General features: G+C 39.0%; 1 protein-coding gene across 2 annotated transcripts; it reads right to left on the minus strand.

Moving 5' to 3' along the window:
- Window positions 1-803: 803 nt before the first annotated feature.
- On the minus strand, window positions 804-12560 carry fgf7 (fibroblast growth factor 7). 2 transcript variants are annotated; one of them, XM_057843614.1, is made up of 4 exons: window positions 12361-12560; window positions 11605-12069; window positions 4165-4271; window positions 804-4092 (listed from the first exon to the last, which is right to left on the minus strand). In XM_057843614.1, the coding sequence occupies exons 2-4, from the start codon at window positions 11888-11890 to the stop codon at window positions 3877-3879; spliced, it is 609 nt and encodes a 202-aa protein (XP_057699597.1). In that variant the 5' UTR covers window positions 11891-12069; window positions 12361-12560; the 3' UTR covers window positions 804-3876. The 2 variants fall into 2 exon arrangements, with proteins under 2 accessions (XP_057699597.1, XP_057699512.1); XM_057843529.1 differs by having other exon boundaries at window positions 11605-12164.
- Window positions 12561-13396: the final 836 nt, after the last annotated feature.

The raw sequence follows: 13396 nt of genomic DNA on the forward strand, positions 1-13396 counted from the left end.
TGTTTTGGTTTTAGGTCAGTAGCAGCTTTGGTTTTGTAAACATTTGAATTTGAATTTTTGAAAATAGGCCCTCTACGAATCCGCCCCGTTTATAATAGGTTTTAATAGGTTATAAAGTCTATGGACGTAAATAAATAAATGTGTAGTTTTTGTGTAAAAGATGCCACATTGCGTGCTCTCTCCTGACACTTCTCTTTCATTTCTTATGTCTACAGGGAATACACAACCTTGAATTCGAAATGTGTTTACATTTGTGGTATGTTCCAAATTATCTGCGGAGACTAACTTTGCGTGACTTGGCAGACAGCTTTACCTTGCTCACATGTTGTTTGGGTCAAATGTATTTCAGGGGTTTTCTCTCTCAATTTGACAGTCTCTGTCTGACAGAGGTCCAGATGTGAGCCCAGCCCGTAGAGGTAAAACTATGTGTTCATATATGCGTGTGTGTTTGTGCATGGAGTGTGTGGGAACACTGCCAATACGTCTGTTATAGTTGTCATTGTCATCGAAACTCAGTGGAATTACAAATTGCATTAAAATGTCACATATTTGGTTATGCTTTAATTGGTTTATCAATTAATCTGGACGGGATCAGGTCATCTGTCTGCAGAAACGCAAAGTTTTCCCAAATGTTTCTTTGCTGTGTTCCAAAAATGTTATTATCTAAAAATCAACAGCATCATCTTTATTGGATTATCTCAGCTAATGTGAGAAAAAGTATTTTTTTAATATCTCCAGAGGACTTCATATGTTATTGCAATGTCTTGAAAATCAATGATGTAACCAGGAAACAGTTCGTCAGATATGTGTATCACATTAACTACCAAATAATACTTTTTATTACTTGTGCTCAGCTCATGTTCAAATATGTGTTGAAAACAAGAAAACACATGGGAATCTTTCATAAAGAAATATAATATTTAATAATAAAATAACATTGAATTGTAGTTCATAAACTTGTGAACAAGTTAATGTTGGTACTTTATTGTGCTGTTGTGTAAATTGTTATCTGTAGACAAGATGTTATAATGTTTGGTCTATTGTGCTTCCTGACACACATACATTAAAAATCCTAAATATTGGATCAAAAAATGCCTTTCCGAAACATTTATATATAGAATTTTTCAAAATCTCAGATTTAGAACTCTGGGTTCAGTCCGAATTCTGATTAATTGATTCATTAACTCATTCTCTGCCATTGACGGCGCTTGATGTCCAATCCATTTTAACAGGCAGGGTTGGCAATGATCCACCCAGTTAAAATGGATTGAATGTCTTCCGCTGTCATTGGTCGTCATTGTGTTAAGTTGTGTGTCTTAAGACCTTTGTCCATATTGAGTATCATAGTTGCGCATACAGGATGTCCCAAAAGTCATTATATATCTCCTTTTCTTTCTATTTCATTGCATGTATCAGCTTCCTAGACGTGAGGCCTTCAGCATTTACAGATTTGGCTTTGCAGTTTTTGCAAGTACTGTATTTTCCGGAATATAAGTCACACCAGTCAAAAACTCTGTCACATTTTTGTGTAAATATGGTTTTGTCCACCATTTGTCTTTGCCAAGTAGCTAAACACAGTCACTAGTATTACTTCAGGAACAAAAGAGCAGTTCAAAAGAATTGAATAGCTGCACAAATGGCATCGAAACCAGTCACTCATAAGCAGTGCCAGTGCAAATGTATGCTTCCTTTCTCTTAAAGCTGCAATGTTACAGCTCAACAACGCCAACTTGGTTAGCTTTCTTCAACTTTCGTAGCATGCACAGAATTTTACTCACTGCTTTGGATAGTATATTATTACCTTTAGCCAAATTTAGCTGTATTGGATTCTCCTACTCTACAGAAGCTCCCGGCTTCAGATATTCTATTCCAGAGCAAATATAACTGTCCAGATTTCTGTCGCTCCTTTGTTTCGCTATACAAACTCCCTCTGAAGAGTTGTCAAAAAACAAATATGACAGATACAAAAACACCCTCCTTTTTCCTTTCTTTCGAAATAAACCCCAACATTCACAGACTTATTTGACACTGGTCTGATTAGAAATAAATTAGGGAAATAATGCATGAGAAATGCACGCTACTGTAGTAGGAGCGTTAAAAACAATCAATAAAAATGAAAACGCATGCAGAGCTTAGTAAATTAAACCCAACAGTTCCAAATTGTTCATCCTTTGTAATCGTTATTATACTGCATTAACTTAATATACTATATATAAGCATACTCTATTCAAAACCACTACTTCTTAGTGCTTCTTAATCACTAACCAAGAGTGCACTCTCATTGCTGGTTTTGAGTAATGTATACTCCTTGGTCCGTGAAATAATGGTTAAACTTGTAAAATGATCATTTTAAAATTAAAAAAGTGCAACTTTATAGTCCGGAAAAGAAAGTATTTCATTCCCTAACCCAAAAAAAAAAGGTTCAAATTTGTTGCCTTGCAGAACATTTTTCTGCCATTGACTGCATTTAGTGCCAGTTTGAGAAGCTGCACACTGTACCAATGCACAGGTAGTCCCCAGGTAGCAAACGAGTTCCGTTCCTAGGCTGGCAATGAAACCCGAATTTCTGCGTAAATTGGAATTAACCCTTTAAGTACCCCATGATAACCCCTAATCTTCAAAATAACTGTCCAAAATCATGTAATATATGTCATATTAATTAGATAAAGTAAAAAATAAGATATTGTGAGGTACCTTGTGTTAAATGCCGATATGTTCAATGACTATACAGGCTTAGAAAAAAAAACAAAATAAAAAACTTGTAAGCTTTACTCGCGAGTAAGCTGCCTTGCCGAGAGAAAAGGGTGCTGTGGAAAGAGTAGGGAGGTGAGAGAAGGGGCATATCATTGCCGTTCAGGTCGCCAGCGTCCTCTCTCTTGCCATCCGATCTCAAAAAAAAAAAACAGATCGAGACTCGCAAGATGATGGAAGCAGCAGCAGCAGCGGAACCCCGTCCACCGGGCACTATGATGCAAGACCCCCACTGGGAGAGGTGGACGTCCACGCCTGACCTGCTGGATGTCAACCAGCCCACTGCCCCAGGCTGGATGCCCTCATCTCTCGTTGCTCAATATTAACAACAGCAACAGCATCATGAGAACAAGGAAGTGGGAGCTGACGCCGTTAGGAACTGAAGGACGGCGGCGACGCTACTGGGGGATTAGGGGATCCTGACATGGCAAGAACTAGGTACTGTTACAGGACTTAAAAAAAGAAAAAAAGGACTGGAGACAGCATGGCCGATAAGACTCAGGCGTCGTAAAGTCGAAATCGCGTAAGTCGGTTACGTCGTAACCCAGGGACTATCTGTATAGTACTATTTAGAGTCGCCATGGCAAGTTTCTTGAAACAGCATTTGCTCTGGACAAATTACACAATAGACTCCAATGACAAAAAAATTAAAACAATTAGCTGAGGCATTTGTGCAAACCCTTTGGAAAGTCAATGTAAAGGGCTGAACTGAATTTTAATAACCTCGAAACTTCGGTTAGTCAAGCAAAGAATGGAGGTTCAACAGCCTCAAACTGGGCATCAGTCCTCCTGATTTTCATCAAAAGTGCTGGCTACAGGCTTTTTGCTGCCTAGTTTGTCATGAACATCCGTGTGTGGTTGAAATTTTACCATCCAACAGGAAAGCTTCTCAAACTGGCACACTAGTTGGACACAGGAAAGCTTCTCAAACTGGCACACTAGTTGGACACAGAAAAACTTCCTTGCAGGCTGCTCTTACGACATGCCTATTTAAACTGCAAAGTCTAAGCTGCTAAATGCCAATGGCAGCTTTGAGAAGAGTGGTGCGGAGCTGGTGATGAGTTTACATGGCCGTTAACATACAGTATATAGTAAGTGAATTCATACTTGTTGAGTCTTTTTGTCTCAGTCCGTTCTCCTCTCCTCCTCCCTGCATTTCATGGGGATGAAGTGCGAGGCGACATGCTCCCGCCTCGTCCTTTTCCCTCGCAAGGGCCGTCCTTTCTGAGACAGCGCTATGAACATTTCTCTGCCATTTTTAGTCCATTTTGTTGAGGAGTAAGCATTGAAGTAGTTTTCTAGGAAAACCTCTTTGAAGTTGCAGTTTTCGTTGTAGGTCCTCTGTGACAAAAAGCGGTAACTTGAATTCAGCTGTTGTGATAAGGAATTGCGTGGTTTGACGTTGACATTTACCTTTCCTTGCAGCTGTCCACCTTTGTTCATGGAGATGTAATGCTGGCTCTTGATGCCTTTGATGGCCAGTATGCCCCCCTCAGACACGGTCCTGATTTCTAGGATGCCTATCAGACAGTAATGGGGACATAGAACAGAACAGGTAAGATATTGTTGACATCCAGCCTTCACTGCCTCGTCATTTGTCTTAATTAACAGAACCAGACGGAAGTTCCCGTGCAGAATAATGCCTCTCTGGCTTTATTCAAACTTGTTAGTTGACCTTCTTGGCCCTTACACGAGCCACAAATTATATGCCAAACCACATATGGGAGACAGATTAGGGGTTGTTCCCCCTGGGGTTGAGAAAACGATCTCCTCTTGCGAGCTTTGCACGCAAGAGTCGAGGCCCGCTCTCGAAAACTGCAAGTGTATTCACACGCGTGCGATACAGTTGTGATTTGTGTTCATGTAAACAACAAGTGATTAACGTCAGCGGATTTGTTAGCCTTACAACCAGAAGCATTGTTGACTGCAGCGTATGCATGGTGTTTAACTGTTTGCTGAAGAATCCGAGTTTAACATATCTAAGACTTCATCGGTGAAACTATGGATCTTCAAAATATTTACAGCAATTGTTATACACCCACAGAACACGTAATTTATTTGCTACTATTTGCGGTGAAAATACATCAAATCAGTTGCACCACCAGAGAGTATACTAGATTGCAGTAGGGTCCATTATGCATTTCATGACAAATTTGCAATGGCGCCACCATGGCATGTTAATCCAATCTATTGATCAGAATCAGACTGTTAACCTATGGAGGGAAATTCCTGTTACATATGATGGAAAACACTCAGGTGGCTTGAAGTTCCGCTCTGAGACCCCCAATTTGTACAAATTTCAAAATTGTCCTGTATGCATGTGTGATACATCATTGGAAAGCTTATAATCTCAATTTTCTGGGGGAAGAAAAAAATTGAACATGAGAGCATTTGAAAAAAGAAAAAAAACAAACCCCTAAACCCTAACTCGAGGTGAGAGCATGATAGAGCATGATTAAAGACACCTTTATTTTAACAAGATATTATTGCGTACTTACCTTATTTCGATCCAAAAACTCTGTGTCGCATGTATCACTGAGTGTTAAGACACAGCTGTGAATGGCCACAGCCGGAATTTTGGGGGATTTTATAGGTGAAACATGGGAATATAACAAGGGTCGCAATGCAAAATTCGCAGACATTGAGGAGTGGTCGAGATTTTCTTTTTCATTAATTTACCCTTTTAATCATTAAAAAAAAAAATCTGTGTTTGGATCGATTATTTATCATCTAAAACATCAGGGAAAATTGTGACAGTAACAAAAAATGAATACAATTAAGCGATATTTATGAGGTAGATATCCGTGACCCATTTATAGACACTATTTCTATTCATTTATTCTAAGCTAAAAATGACGGCATTTCGAATAATAAATATAATTACTTACCTTCTTTTTATGGCTGGGTTGAAACAAAGGCGTTTGTGCGGTGTCTGTAAACGGGGGTCTCCAGGGTAAAACGGACAAATTAAAAATAGTTTGGGGGCTTAATGTGCCATGAAACTGCTATGGCAGCATATAGACATATTGTTCTATCAAACACAACAGTTCTTTCGGCTTAAAATACAGCAGTTTATTTTAAAGAGGGGTGCAAAAGCAACAACTGCTTTTTCAGCATTTTCTGTGTTTTCCGCCAAATAACAAATTATTGATCGTATTTGATTTGTTTCCGCCAGTACCTTCTTTTCCCCTGTTGTTGCTGTTGTTTTGTTTACAATAAATGGACACCTAATGCCATATACTGTATATTCATTACGCAATAAAAACATAATTGTGGTGGAATTAAAAAATATTAACTGCGTTCTAATTAGTCTGTGCACATTAGTAACGTGACATTAAATATGACGCAATAAAACCAATAATATCAGGAGGCATTTTATGGTTGGGCCAGCAGCGATAATTAAACCATGACATAGCCAATGAGTAAAGTATGTCCATGTCAGCGATTGAACAATTCTGTCTTTAAAAAGAACAATTATCTGTTTGTTTTTTATGAATCGTGTTAAAGATAATTCTTGAAACAAATTATTCTTGTGGTTGTAGTTTATGCATCAGATCCACTATCATACAATGCCAACTCAAAGATACCAAGCTTCCAAGTACATATTGCCTAACAGTAAAATACGGTACAGCTATGTTAGTAGGCGGTGAATAGGAAAGCTTAAGTTTTAGTTCTAAAGAGAATATTTAGTACTTTTGTCAGTCACTTTAACATTACGCACTTTTAGAACAAATGTAGGAAGAAAACCTCAGTATTACGACAGCCACAGCTATACAAAACGCTTTAAAGACACACAAAACAATGAACACAACCAACCATGATGTTTGTAGGAGTTACAGTCCAGAAATTAAAAGTCATTTTCATCATGCACATGACAGTGCTCAAGTCTACTAACAAGCCACTCGTCATAAGTTTGAATGTGGTTTGTTTGAACAAGTTGTAATTGAACAAAAGTCTACGACTGTGTGGATCGCTTCCTGAACAGCCCAAATACGTGAAAAGCACAAATGAAGAGCACGCATGCCCTCTACTTGCTAACTCGTGAACCTGCAGGACACAATCAGTCTGTAATTAATTAATTATTTAATTTATCAACCCTGAGACAAAAAAACTCGGGCTCCGAGGATCGATGTGGATGCATCCCTAGGGTATACCTACCAAATTTCATTGTGGTCCGCCCACAAATAACGAAGAAATAGCAATTTTAGTCAGTGCCCTCACCCATAAGAAAAAGAATAACAAAGAAGATGTCTAAATATACAACAAAACACTTGACTATAAGCCGCCACCCACCAAATTTGGCATGAAAACGGCATTTGTTCATACATAAGCCACACTGGACTATAAACCGCAGCTGTCCTCACTGTATTATGGCATATTTACACCAAAACCGGTAACACTGTAAGACTAAATGAACCACCATTTTATTGCTTCAAGATGCTTCATTTGGCCATCATTGCTCACTTGGGGGAGACAGTCAACCTCTGCTGCCACCTCCTGTCAACACTGTTGTTGTCCAACATGCTTCCTAGCATGCATTGGAGCGCTACAGATGTAAATAACAATCAAAATTCATGGTCTGTGCCAATTATTTCTTCAGTTACTGTTCCAGTTGTTTCATTTATTGCTAGTTATGATATTTGGTAAGACTTTATTTGACAGTGGCGCCATAAGACTCATTAGACAATCATAATTATGACATGACACTGTCATGAGCATTAATAAATGCTTATAATAGATGTCATTAAGTGTTATCCGGCAAATGATCTCACTTTTGAATGGATGTAAAAGATCCGAGCTGGACATAAATGGAGCTAGTGACATAATTTGCCGGATGACATTTAATGACATCCGTCATAAGCATTCAGTAATGCCCATGATAGTGTCATGTCACAATTATGACGGTCTTATGACACCGCTGTCAAATAAAGTGTTACCTATTAACCCAAATAAATCAACAAATGGGCCGCACTAGACTATAAGCCACAGGATTAAGAATGAAGGAAAAAAATAGCGATTTATTGTCCGAAAATTAACGTAGTCATCAACATTACAATTGAACATTTGTGCTCAGTGATATTTTCACATCACACTAGAGGGAGCCCACAAGTGTACCGAATGTACATTCCACTCTGCACATGTACAATACACATGACAAAATAGTAAACCTGAAAGCTTAGTTTAGCAAAACATACATCATAGACATTACAGTGAACAATGTGTTACATGAAAGTAGGATGTAGTAACTTTTGCGACTGATGTAGGAATGAGGGAAACCTCTAATAGAAATGCAGTGTTGATCTCACTTTCTAGATCACAAACAGATGACAGTCTCCCAATCTTGGAATGTTGTTTATGCTCCGTACTCTCAGTCTGACTGTTACTGCCTCTTTAGTGCATGCTAAGCTGACATTGAGGCCTGTTGTGTAGGCCATCCAAAAGTGCTATATCTCTATTTTTAGATCTTTTGTACAGATTTACTCTATCACTATTACCTAAATACTGCAAATGGCACACGACCCTAATGAAGACTAGGGGGGGTAGCATCACAGTTTTTAATATGTCCGTACAGTACTATTTAGTTACATCAGATTGATTTTGCAATCCTTCTATCTACCCAACAAACTAAACCAACACATAAAATGTATTCATGTGTTTGATGTTAGTAATGATTGCTACAGTATGGCTTTTAATAGTATTACCAGAAAGCTAACTGGCCTCTCAGTCAACTGTATGTCCAAAAAGTTGTAAAACATACACCACAGGCATGCCTCCAGACTGGAATGCAGGAGCCAAATTCGGTGCTTGTTTCAGTTTCACAATGGGGTTGTATGAAATAATGGCTTTTTTTTTTTTATAGTTTTGAAGGATTTTTAAGTGTCCACTGCTGGTCAAATCAAAGGTTTATGTACTGAATAGCTCTTGGTTTGCTGTTTGCGTGCAATTGCTAGCCATTGTTTCTGTCGTGGTTGCCGAGCGTTGCCAAAACATCTTCTCCATTCTCTTGTAGATCTTTTGCTGTCATGCCGACATTCCAGCTAAATCTGTACCGTCAGATAGGAGGAAATGATAATTTCTGAAAATATCCTCAGCATGAGTACCCGGCAGCCCCTAAAAATAGGACATTCATCACAATTTCTTTTTTTTTCTTTAGAGATTCTTTCTATTTGTTGACTGACATCAACACAATAGTGAAAATTGTCCTGTCAAAATCATCGTGTTTTTTTTTTTCCTCCCTCAGTTTTTGTGCCCGGGATTTGCTTCAAAACATCCTCTGAACGCAGCATGTCTGAGGGAGAGTAAATCAGCCTGAACAAATTTGCCAGCATGAGTGTGTGAGCGTGGGGTCACTTGCATTTGTCAAGAAGCCGCTCACTGACTTCATGACTGATTTGTTATGCTTTGACAGACTGCCGCCACCACCTCCTGCTTTGTTTTACCGCTGGCACTCTGGCTACACACGAGACAACTATAAAGAACCTTTTTTTATATCTACTCCTGGCACCTTGACAGTCCAAATCCTCTTAATGATTATGACTAATGCTGCATAGCAGAGATAAACAGTGTGGACTGTTCAACCAAGTTATTATGGTTATATTATTATTACTATTACTTACATTCACTTTCTATAGATGAGCGACATGGACCAAGAATAATTGAGTTTAAGATGTTTAATCTTTGGAATCAACAAATTGCAAATGTCAGAGAAATTTAAGTGAATCAGACAAGTGCAGAATAGATATCTGGAGGAGTCTAATTAGATGCCCTATTGTTTATCTCATACAACCAAAAAGGTGGACCATAGAAAAATTACGTCACCAGGCTGTCTCAAATTCACATGTGTGCTGTCACTTTCTGATACATTCTGATTCTTCCTGTTCTAATTAGACTGTGTTTAACAAATTTTATGAGACCATCAACAAGTTGGAAGTTAAGCCTTACTTAACAGCATTGGTAATTACCGTAATCATTTCGATATTTCTAAAATGGTTAATCTGCAATTATTTTGATGTTCTTTTTAAAAAACATTTCAATGCCAAAAGTGTTTTCATAAATGGATTTTAAAATGTACTATACTACAAAAATACTACAGAGTGCGTTAAAAAAACGCATTTCAAATTCTCACCCTTCTGTGGTTTCCTCTCTTTTTGTTTAAAGTCATCAAACAAATTTAAATAATAGATACGTAACTAAAGTATAGGTAAGATGCAGGTTTTGATCATACATATATATATATATATATATATATATATATATATATATATATATACACACATACATATACATATAGTGGGGCAAATAAGTATTCGGTAAACCACTAATTGTGCAAGTTCTCCCACTTGAAAATATTAGAGACCCCTGTAATTGTCAACATGGGTAAACCTCAAGCATGAGAGACAGAATGTGTGGGGGGGGGGGGGGAACAGAAAATCACATTGTTTGAGTTTTGAATGATTTATTTGCAAATCATGGTGGAAAATAAGTATTTGGTCAATACCAAAAGTTCAATACAATACTTTGTTATGTACCCTTTGTTGGCAATAACGGAGGCCAAACGTTTTATGTAACTCTTCACAACCTTTCACCCACTGTTGCTGCTATTTTAGCCCATTCCTCCATGCAGATCTCCTCTAGAGCAGTGATGTTCTGGGGCTGTCGTTGGGCAACACGGACTTTCAACTCCCTCCACAGATTTTCTATGGGGTTGAGATCTGGAGACTGGCTAGGCGCATCCAGGACCTTGAAATGCTTCTTACGAAGCTACTCCTTTGTTGCCCTGGCTGTGGGTTTGGGATCATTGTCGTGCTGAAAGACCCAGCCACATCTCATCTTCGATGCCCTTTCTGATGGAAGGATATTTTCATTCAAAATCTCTCGATACATGGCCCCATTCATTCTTTCCTTTAGACAGATCAGTCGTCCTGGTCACTTTGCAGAAAAACAGCTCCAAAGCATGATGTTTCCACCCCCATGCTTCACAGTGGTATGGTGTTCTCCGAAAGCAATTCAGTATTCTTTCTCCTCCAAACACCAGTACCTGTGTTTCTACCAAAAAGTTCTATTTTGGTTTCATCTGACCATAACACATTGTTCCAGTCCTCTTCTGGATTATCCAAATGGTCTCTAGTGAACCGCAGACGGGCCTGGACGTGTACTGGCTTCAGCAGGGGCACACGTCTGGCAGTGCAGGATTTGATTCCGTGGCGGCGCATTGTTTTACTGATAGTAACCTTTGTTACTGTGGTCCCAGCTCTCTATAAATAATATCTAATCTAATAAATTCTTTAAAAATCAAACAATGTGATTTTCTGTTTTTTTCCCCCACTTTGTCCCTCATGGTTGAGGTTTACCCATGTTGACAATTACAGGCCTCTCTAATCTTTTCAAATAGGAGAACTTGCACAATTGGTAGTTGACTAAATACTTATTTGCCCCACTGTATATGTATGTATATATATATATATATATATATATATATATATATATATATATATATATATATATATATATATATATATATATATATATATATATATATTTTTTTTTTTTTTTTTTTTTTTTTTTAAATGGGTGAAAACTGTTTAAACCTACCCGAAAATACTTTTTCAGACTGTTTTAAGACTGTTCTTGAAAAATCATAATATTAATGTAAATAACAAGTACATGTACATTTACTCAAATATAGTGTAAACATGCAACATCCTAACTTTTTAAATCCACATCAGGGACATTTTCACAAAACAACCATTTGTCATATTTAAACCAGTTTATGTAAAACTAACTCCAAAAAGACAAACCCGTCCTCCTGACAAGTAAAATATTTTTTCATATATATGAAGCGGTCATCCTTACTGTAACAGTTAGTTGGATCCTGAGTGCCGTTGATGTTGCCTTCTTCATCAATGGTCAGGAACCACTGGGTGCGACTGAACAGCTGTCGGATCCGCACATCTCCTCCCTCCATGTAGTCGTAATTCCTTGTGTGACGCTCGTGTCTTGAGCAGTTCATGATGGCAGCGAGTTGAGCCGGAGTGCAGTCACTGTAGACCACACACACGCTGCCCAGCAGGAAGATTGCGTGCAGGTAGAGTCCCGAGAACAGATTTGGAAGGTTCCATGTCAGCATCCATTTGCGCATTATAATACAATGAAGGGGGGATCAATGAGAAACATACTGATATGGGAGATCTGCCACGCGTTCCCTCAGCCCAAGTTAACCCCCCTGAACTCTGCCACTTCCACTGATGACCTCGTGGTCCGTGTTCTTGCAGTGGGAAGTCCTTGCATTCAGTCAGGCTTCTTGTTGAAGTGACTCTCCTGAAAGTTAAGGATGTTGTATTTTTTTTGCTTCAGTCTTCAGTCAAACTACATGTTGTTTATTCCATCCCCATGTCAAGAAATGTTATGGAATCCTAAGAATACAAAACACATATATTATGTCAGATACAATATGCTTAAGTAGGAAAATATGTGGCAATTCTCGTGAATAAATGTGCATGTGGTGATGTGTGAGATGTTATGTCACTGCTAGTTTCTATTCAAGAATCACCACAAATCATCCCAGAAAGTTGAAAGCAACAGAAAAATTGTCCAAATTGAACGACTTACCTGTGATATCAGGACTTGCCAGAGTTGTATTCCGTTTCGGCACCAATTTGGGTTGTAATGTCTTCAGCAAGTCCAACAAAGAACTGAGCGCTTGCTTGCCTGCTTCTGGCAGAGAGACTGTGTGCGCATCCCCCGTTGTCGCTGAGATAAATGCCTCCCGCTGACCTCACTTGAGAGCAATTAGATCCTGACCAGTCAGCTGTCTTTGGCTGTGATGTAGTGGAGAAACACCCTCCGCTTGCCTCTTGCTGTCTCTCACACTCCAGACGTGAGAGGGAGCTGCAAACTAAACCGCAGCCTCTCCTAGACACGGGTTTGCACACTCACTACAATCTCAAGCTTTTCCAAGAATCGTCTTGCCGCAGGGACTTTTGATGTTGTAATTGTAATTGCTCAAATACTTGCCATATGAAAAAACGTTTCGGAATGTCTTACCCATCATTTTAAATGTTACAAGCATCGTTTTGTCTTAGTTGGATCAAATCCATGAAAAGGATTTATCGACTGATGTAAAACGGCTTCAAAGACTAGCTCTGGCGTCTTTTCTTATTGTGTGTAGTGGGAAGCTACAAGTTATGGCTGGCAGGTATCCATCCGAGGGGAGAAAACAGAAGACATAACTGCTCAGTAATCATTAGCGTGTCAGGGGTCGTGCACGCCCTCGCTTTTCGTGTTTGTATTTAACGTCACAATTTATTGCCTTACATACCTGGCTTTTGCTTGGAAGTAGGTGTACTTCAAAAGTTTATATGACGCGCTCCCCCGGGGAGGTCAGGGCTGCAGGCCTGAGAGAGTTAGACTTCTGGCTGTAGCAGGTCTCCTTCTCATCTCTCCTAACTAACGGTCGTAAAGATTTGATCTATTAGATGTCACCCCGACTTGTCCGTCTGCCCCTTGAATCACCTCAGGGACTGCTCACACTCTGCTCTGCATGAATGGATCTTAATCAATTCGTAAACTTGATGCTCACTCACTGTTGAAAATTGCAGGATTCATTTTAGTGTGCCGTTCCGATCTTCTGTCAGTTGTGGAAGAA

Source organism: Corythoichthys intestinalis, chromosome 1 (genome assembly GCF_030265065.1).
Source record: "Corythoichthys intestinalis isolate RoL2023-P3 chromosome 1, ASM3026506v1, whole genome shotgun sequence".
Taxonomy (NCBI): domain Eukaryota; kingdom Metazoa; phylum Chordata; class Actinopteri; order Syngnathiformes; family Syngnathidae; genus Corythoichthys; species Corythoichthys intestinalis.